Consider the following 8,990-nt stretch of genomic DNA (forward strand, 5'->3'; position numbering starts at 1 on the left):
TAGATAATAAACAACTATGGCAAAGACAGAAAATAAGCTTTAAGACCATGTCAAATTAATATCTAACTACTCTTTTACATTGATTAATTTACTGAAAATTGTGATAGTTGGATTAAACAAAAAGAAGCTTGTATAAAAATTAAAATAGAATAAGTTAGATCAAAAGTATAAAAGCATTTTTTTTAACTAAGTATAAAATCAATTAGTACTTTGAAAATTAAAAATAAAGATAGCACTTGGTATGAGTATTTTTCTGTTTTTATTTTCAAAGAAAAAAAATAAAAGTGAAATTACATTTGTTTAAAATTTTAAGAATAATATTTTATCTGAAAATATTTTAAAAAACAGACCCAAAACTAAAACCAACAAATCAACGGTCTTTTCAAAAAAAGTAAAAACGGGATGATACTTTAGAATATTTTCTTCTTTATACATATTTTATAAATCTTAAAAATTTTAAAATAAAAATTATTTTCAAAGAATAAGCATTCAAACAAAAAAAAGTAAAAACGGGATGATACTTTAGAATATTTTCTTCTTTATACATATTTTATAAATCTTAAAAATTTTAAAATAAAAATTATTTTCAAAGAATAAGCATTCAAACAAACGCCACCAACATTATTCTGTCTTCTTTAGAAAACTATATTTGATTTCACGATGGAGATAAATGGTTTTATTAACAACTAACAGGAAACTCATTAACGAGACCTATTAGACTAAAGAACTCGCTTATCAAAAAAATAAATTAGAATAAAGAAAACTTCAAATTAAATATTGTAACTTGAGCTTTCTACATTCCGAAACCATTCATTCATTCATTCCGGGACCAGTTCAAAAGAAAATAAGCCATCTTCATTTTCAGAAGAACTAATCTAGCTTCGTCAGAACTCCCTTCCACCATTGATTTTAAACATATACTAACAACTTTTAACACTAACAAGTACTAATACAAGTGCACAACATTAATATGCATAAGACAAAGTCCTAGTACACAATTACTTAATATTAGAGACATGCATGGGTAACAACACTCATCAAAGCCCTACAATATTAAAAACACCTCTAGTAGGGAGAGACGCCTACATTAGCCGGTGCGAAAAACCCATCTTTCATAAGCACGTCCTCTGCTTCCTACACTCACAGAAAATTTTGAGATTAGAAACCCTAGAAATAAGAGTCCTCTTTTGCATTAATGTGCTGCCAAAGGAAAAGGAGGTAACAGCAGCTAGGGTTCCCAATTACCTGACGAACATTAGCTTTCTTCACGGGTTGATTATCAGGCATAAGTCCGAAATGAATGTGTGGAAAATGGGCCCACTGAAAGAAAAATATGGACCCCACAAATGAGAAAAAATAAAGTATTTTAACCAACTAGGTTAAATATATACGGGATTAAATTATAAAAAAAAACTTTTCAATTAGTAAAAATTGAAAATAAACTGAAAATGGGAAAGTCCCTAAAAGAGTAAGATTTAGAATATCCTTGGATCTCACATTCTTTGCAGCTGCACTAAAGGCCTCTCTGTGGCTTATATCAGGATTCCCAGCTTTGATACGTTGGATCTCATCCCTAAGAATTAAATGATGTGAAAGTCATGCAGATGCCATCAAAATATAATTAAAAATGTGAAATTAAATAGTTTCTCATTAAGAGAATAATACTACTATTACACACTTGATAAAGGATTTGAGTTACTAATTAGCTTATTTTAGTGTGTTTCCAAATTTACCATCCATGAAAAATTAGTTTTATTTTATTCTCATATCTTTTAATATTTAAGATTATTGCATATAAATTAAGAAACATTTAATATAAACTAAATTGGTATACTTAATCAGACTAAAATATCCTCATTTAATAGTTTGATATTTACTAATTATACCCTTAGTAATTGATATTAAATAAGTATATATTTAAAGAAAAAATATTAATTAGAATTTAAAATTCTAAAACATTAATTATTTAAAAAAAATTAGAAAGTTAAAACATAAAAAGGTGAGGAGGTAGTACTAGTAATTGCTAACTGTAATTGATAGCATAACATGAAATCAATGTTACTAAACTTACTTGATGAAGCGGTTGTAAGCAGATGGAACTCGCTGTCTCTTCTCTGGAGCTGGACATGCAACACACGGACATTGCACAGGGAAACAGACAGGCACATTAAATAACTTCGCGGACCTTTTTCCTAATTCACTCTCTCCCTTTCTCTCTCCCTCTCTCTCTCTATATTCTATCATTACCTCATCATTATCTTTAACAATCACTCTCCCAATGGATTCAGCGCTATATTTTCGGGGGGGAAATTCTGTCTCACTCAATGTATGCATGTAAGGAGACATGCATAAACGCAAAGAGAAAGAAAATGATTTAACATGTTTTAGATTTAATTTCTTTTTTCTCCCTTAAGTATACAAAAAATTATGAATCTTATTTTACATCCCTTCCCTTTTGAAATTTCATTGTGGTAATTGGGAATATCAAAGAATATGGAAAAGGGTTGTTGCTTCAATTTGAAAATATAATGGAAGCTTAATGTTTAATTTTTAATCAATTTGAAGAACTAAAGCTGGATATCTGGTAACACTCTACAGTCTACATTAATAATACAGGAAAGGTGGAAAAAGCAATGCATGAGATAAATGTGCTAAGGATTGTTCACTCTTTGCCACTTGCAGTATACCAAGAAACCTTGGCCACTGTTTCAGATTGACAAGTGAGTTTTGATAGGGATAGAATCTTTTCTTTTGTTTTGTTTTTGCTTTTCTTCCTTTATTTGTTAAGTGACACTCCACTATCAGCTTAAAAGAAGAGTGAAATGGACTGAATGGTATCAGAAGAGTTTCCCTTTTCTTTTCCTCTAGCTTTTCTTTGGTGGTATCAGAAGGATCTCTGATCACCACCCCCAAGAAGTAGAAAAAGGATAGTCGAGAAAAAGAAATGAAAAACAAACATGAAAATCAGGTGGAGGTTTGATTTTTTAGGTTTTTATGCAAAGAAGAAAAAAAAGTAGAAGAAAAATGCATTATATGAAATATATTGCGGCTTATTCAACAGTGATTAGGTTAAGAAAATTAGAGAAAATTCTCACGTCTATTAGCTGATGGAGGCTTAGGGGTTTCTTCAGGTCCCCCTCTCATGGTGCTCATGACCAAATCATTAGGGTTCGGCAGTTGATTCATCATCATGTTTGTTGAAGGTGCATTACGAATCTCCTCCTGAAACATTAATCCCAATATACTCATACAATTGATCATTACTATTTTCTTTTCATTTCTTCTCCAACAAAAGAGAGTATAACTAGGCCAAAAAAGAACCTAACACAAAAGGGTATATAATATGCTAATCAAAAGCCCTAGCTATGATTAGTATTATACACACACACACACACATTATATAAAAATATACCAGAAGATTTTGAGGAGTGAAGAAGCTGTGGCCAAGGTGAAGCTGATTGGCACTAGGGAGAAGCAGTCCACGCATATTGACTGAGAGAAGATTGGTGCAATGACCACATCTCACAGTGACAGTCTTGAACAAGCTGGTGCAAGGAACACTCACCTAAATGTTCGAAATTAAAACAAGAAGAAGAAGAAGAAGAAGTAAAAACATGATACTAATTAAGAGATAAAGTAAATAAGTTTAAGACTTAAAGAGTGATTGCAATATTATAAGAGAGAAGGGTGATGGATGATAATACCGCGAGGACAGTGTCACAGAAGTTGCAATGGACATAGCAGAGCTGGTCGGAGGGAGAGAGGTGTTGGTCCGGTGAAAAGGAAGTGGATGAGGAGGACATGTTGTTCCTCTTTTTGTTGATTTCCTTTTTTCTTTTCTTTTCTTTTCTTTTCTTTCTGATGATTTGATTTGATTTGATTGATGGGATTGACTGATCAGTCGCGGTTTTGGTGATGGACAGATAAAACTTCCTATGGATCTGATCCTCTTGATTGTTGAGTTACTGTTAAGGGAGAGGAGAGAGCAAACAAAACATAGAAAGAAAGGGAAAAGAGAGACAGGGTGAAGAGATATGCCACTTAAGTATTAGAGGATCGAATACACCTAGAAAGTCCTTTCGTTCTCTCTCCATTTTCATCTCTTATATATATAACATCTCTACTCTCTAGCTAGCCACATATTTTTTTTGTACCAGTGTGTTATTAGCTACCTAGTCATTTGTCTTACAATGATTTACTATTAAATTTTACAGTTTTTGCATGTTTTCTGTTTATTTAAGATATTTAATTTTCACATTGAGAGATAAAAATTTGTTATATTTTGTGTTCTTCTGATTAAAAATAGTTTTTTTTACCCATTAAAAATTGAACTCGAGTATTAAAATTTTTATAATATCTCATGCACATCCCTCAACTAGCTGAAATATATTTCATCTTAATTTTATTAAAAGTATAGTTTTAAGTTACAGCCTAGGAAAATAATTTGTAATTGGTCCACCAGTTATCACTATAAATGTTATTGCATAGCAATAAAATAGAGTTTAATTTCCATACATCTTTGGCTAAGTCAATGAAAATTTCATACGAAAAAATATTTTATTAATAATTTGTAATATTTACCTTAAACATTACCTTGAATTAATAATTACAAAACCAAAAAGTATTATGATATTTACAATTAGATGAAAATATAAGAAATATTTATTCATATTCTAAATAAAGTGTGTGTTTGGTTATAAGCACACCTATTTGAATATTTTTTCCACGTCAAAGTGTATAAAAATTCATATCAACTACTCCAAAGCTAGTAATAATAGCCTCATTATGATGAGCATCCTCTTTCCTTAAGATGCATTCAAACACACATTGAAATAAAAAATCTTGCCAAGGTCTAAGAAATTAATTGCTTACATACAAAACTTTATAACTGCATAAACATGAGTGATTGCTAAATGTAATCAATGCAAGTGATGGAATTTGACTCCAAAGTCCATTTCCATGAACTAGCAAGGATACAAATAATTAAAGATACTAAAAACACATATTTGGAGAAAATGTGTAGTAAATAAAATCACAACTAAAAAAGAGAAAAGAAGTAAATGAATGGTTGGCATTCCCAATGGATGTGTGTGTGTATGTGTGAGAGAGAGAAAGCAGAGGCGGCAGAGGTGGGGGAACGGAGAGCGAAAGGGACGTGTGCATGGGAGTGATTAGCTTTGCCTCATTCACCTGTTGTTTTCAAAGTTAAGAAGGTTTACAGTGTGTCCTCGGTTTTCTACAATTCCATTTCTTCGTGATGACATTCATTTTTTATTTTTATTTTATCATTCATTCATGTCTATCAAATCAAATCAAATCTTTGTTCCTTGTAAAACTACTCTCTGCGTGCGTTGGTTTTAATAAAAAATGTTGCAAAAGAATGAATGAATGAAGAAGCCCTAGATAGATGCCAAGGCGGGCCAGTACTGCAATCAAGATGTTATGTTAAGAGCCATCTTGTTTTCTTGAGACTCTTTCAGAGTTCAATGCCCTTGTGACCCACCTCATCACTTCTGCCATTAATTTCTCCTTTTCTTCGTTTCAATCAATGAAAAATCGTGCATACAGTAGTACCTCATCATCTTTATTTCGAAACACTACTGTTCATTTGTGATTCCCTTGTGTTCTTTTTTAACATGGATCCAAGCATGCATTTTTCTTATATAGCTTGGTCTGTAAGATCATAACGTGCTAATTCCTTTTAAAATTCCACGTTTTGGTTTTAAAATAAAGTGCATATTATACATTATATCTAAATAATATCTTATAAAAGTATACAAACAACAAATTGAAATAATGTGTAGTTCATTTTGGTAATGATTTTTATTAGAATATGATTGAAGAGAAAGAGACAAGATAGAATTTGAATCCTTCAAAAGTATACTCTTTTCTTTTGGATTCATGTTTTGAACTCATTGCTACCCGTATAGGCTTTTATAAGAGTTTGACTATCTTTGTACTTTAACTAATAATATATTTCAATCACGAAAAGAAAAAAAGAAAATGACTTGTAAAGAGAGACAAATGTAAGTATAACAAATATTATGATATAAATAGGGAGATATAAAGAAAAATAATTAGTAAATGTTAGATGTTAATGAGATATTTGAAATGATTAAGTGGTCATGTATAACTACCTAAACGTTTATTTTTCAAAACCTCTCTCTAGGAACATATGAAATTGAGTATAAAATTGAAAGCTAAATATATAATTTGGCCTATTGATTTTAATGTTTACATACACAAACTCTAAAATTAGAATCAAATAATTTCATGAAAAGATTTCGTTAAATTATAAAAATACTAATTTAAAATCTTTTAATCCTTAATAAACCCTCCAAAAATAGTCAATTTCACGAGTAAAGATTAAATTATGCTCAACAAAAATAATTTATATATATATAATCTTGAATTTTAATTGTAATATAATATAATATTTTACACAGCTCAGGCATAGAATTACGTATCAACTCTAATTTTAATAGCATTAAAGTTAAAAAAATTAACTGTATAATTTTAATAGCATAGTTTTGTTTAGGTTAGCAAAAATTCACTATACAAGAATAAGAGATATCCCAACTCATACGCAACAAACCAACCAATTTAAAACAAGCCAAGATTTGCACCCCAGTTAACAACATATTCTCAAACAATCCAAAGGGTTTACATACTATTTTATATAAAAAAAGATACAATAATGACAACCATATATTCTATCAGAAAACAAAGTTTTTCTTATCAGCCAATGAAGAGTTTTTTTTTATCAGAAAACAAAGTTTAAAGCCAGATTTTAATCAGGACCACCAAAGATATATGTGAGTGTGAATGAGTGGGTTTGAGACATGGATACTAAATATATACATCTCTTTCAACCGGAATTAACTTTGGTGCGCCACGATATGAGCCACTAACCCTTTTCACTAGATGACCCCTTAATCATTTTACTGCCTTTTATTCCAAAATGAAGCGAGGATTCCTAACATGATGATTGAAGGAAAAACTTTAAAGATTTGGTCAAATAAAATAGGATAGGGTTTCACATTTGATAAATCCGAGTTTTACCTTTCTCTAAGTAAATGTAAGTTATTAATTCATAAACATCTTTTTTTTTTTTTGACAGGTTCATGTCTGGATTGGAACAGTATCCCTTTTTCCTTAAATTTTTGTTTTCCAAAAAATTCATAGGATGGGGAAAAGAACAATGTAATTGGATTGAAAAATCTAGTATATTCAATTATTAGAATGAGGTACTTGGTTACTATATCTATCCAATAGTTCATGGGGGGTCATCTGGTGACGACGTTACCATTCAAATGCACTCTCTAGTACTGGTTGATTTGAGGGTCATTTGCCTCAGCTAAAATCCAAGGTACAAAAATGGTGTGTATTTTTTTTTTTAATAGATGAAAGATGGTCCGTATGTTAAATGTTTTTTGTCTTACAATGGCATACTAGAGGACCCCACCTATCGACACAGTGACCAAGCGGTTCATCTTAATTATGGTTGATTTTTTGTTTTATCTTTTATTTTTTCCATGACTTCTTATATATAGTGTATTTCACACCCATTTTATTAATGGGAAATAGAAATATCACTGTGATTTTGGTCTTGGAGTATTAGATTAATCCAAGAACTATTTTCACTAAATAGCATAATACTAGGATCCTAGCTAACCCAAGTAAATGAATAGAACTTAGGTGGTATTCTTTCTTGTGTTATTCTTTAATCAAAGTTGTTTCACTGTTGACTTGATCTTTAATATGTGATATACTATAATAAAATTTTAATTTTTATTAAAAGAAACAATGTCACAAACACTTCAAGCACTTCTATATATAGAACATGGCTTACAATATTCATCATGCATGTCACTTGAAGCGGTTGTGTAGTATTGAAATTATGGCATTGACTGCTATGGCATTGCCAGTAGCCACGCCATTTCAGAGAGATTCAAAATCACATAAAAGCATTGAAACATAATGATTTTCATCAGCGAGAATTGAACTATATTTCGTCTGTAACAGATTATAAATACTACAAATAAAATTTATATACTGAAAGGAACAAAGCCGTTACACTATTGTCTCCGTTAATCGTTAGTAAAGATTTTATATGACAAATTAATCTATTATCTATTATTATAAACATTAGAGACTATATTAACAGTATAATGTATTATTTTGGTAATAAGGTTTTCCTTACTTTCATATTATAAATACCCATATTGGCAACTACTGCAAGGATAACTTAGAACAATAGTATAATATTTTACACTATTTGTAAAAAGAATAACCAACTAAGAAAACGAAGAGAAAATGAAAATTAAATGTCTGCCTTGAACCGAAACACACATTAGCTTGTATCGCAATCACCGATTAAAAGTTATGTAGACCTCATGCTCTAACTTAAAAGTATGTATTTATTCAATTTGGTAGCATAGTCAACGGAATAAAATTATGATTTAATTTATGGAATCAATTATATTTTATAAATGAAACCATTCCTACATTTTTTCACCAATTACCTCGCAATATTATAATTTTAGGATCAGGATCTCACGGATGAATCTTAGATACTATAAATCAAAGCATATAAATATAAAGAATAAAACTAAGTCATGTTACTAGAAATGTTAATAACCTTAATTAAGAGTATTTGTTATTTCTTTTTCTTGTATCAAACAAAACATAATAATAGTGAGAATATAACAAGAGACACTCTAAACCCTAAAGTTCACAGCAAGCTTTACATCTTGTAAGTTGTTACATTGTTGGCAAGCATACTAATCGCTGTAGTATTTTAAATATTAAGTACAAAGATTGTCTCCACAAGAGCTTATTTGTACTAGGATATTCATATAAATTCCACAATTAGGCAAAGATAATAATGATTTTGTGAAAATAGTGTAAGGCCTAAAAACAAACTATCAAAATTAACAACTAAAATAAAATAAAGTTCTTAGAGGCAATTTATCGAACAATTTGTGGGC

General features: G+C 30.1%; 1 protein-coding gene across 1 annotated transcript; it reads right to left on the minus strand.

Moving 5' to 3' along the window:
• Positions 1 to 764: 764 nt before the first annotated feature.
• On the minus strand, positions 765 to 4,081 carry LOC100781267 (protein YABBY 3). Its single transcript, NM_001357789.1, has 7 exons — positions 3,705 to 4,081; positions 3,413 to 3,565; positions 3,096 to 3,222; positions 2,072 to 2,120; positions 1,498 to 1,573; positions 1,246 to 1,320; positions 765 to 1,134 (listed from the first exon to the last, which is right to left on the minus strand). The coding sequence occupies exons 1-7, from the start codon at positions 3,801 to 3,803 to the stop codon at positions 1,066 to 1,068; spliced, it is 648 nt and encodes a 215-aa protein (NP_001344718.1). The 5' UTR covers positions 3,804 to 4,081; the 3' UTR covers positions 765 to 1,065.
• Positions 4,082 to 8,990: the final 4,909 nt, after the last annotated feature.

The sequence above is a fragment of the Glycine max genome, chromosome 1 (genome assembly GCF_000004515.6).
Source record: "Glycine max cultivar Williams 82 chromosome 1, Glycine_max_v4.0, whole genome shotgun sequence".
Classification (NCBI taxonomy): Eukaryota; Viridiplantae; Streptophyta; class Magnoliopsida; order Fabales; family Fabaceae; genus Glycine; species Glycine max.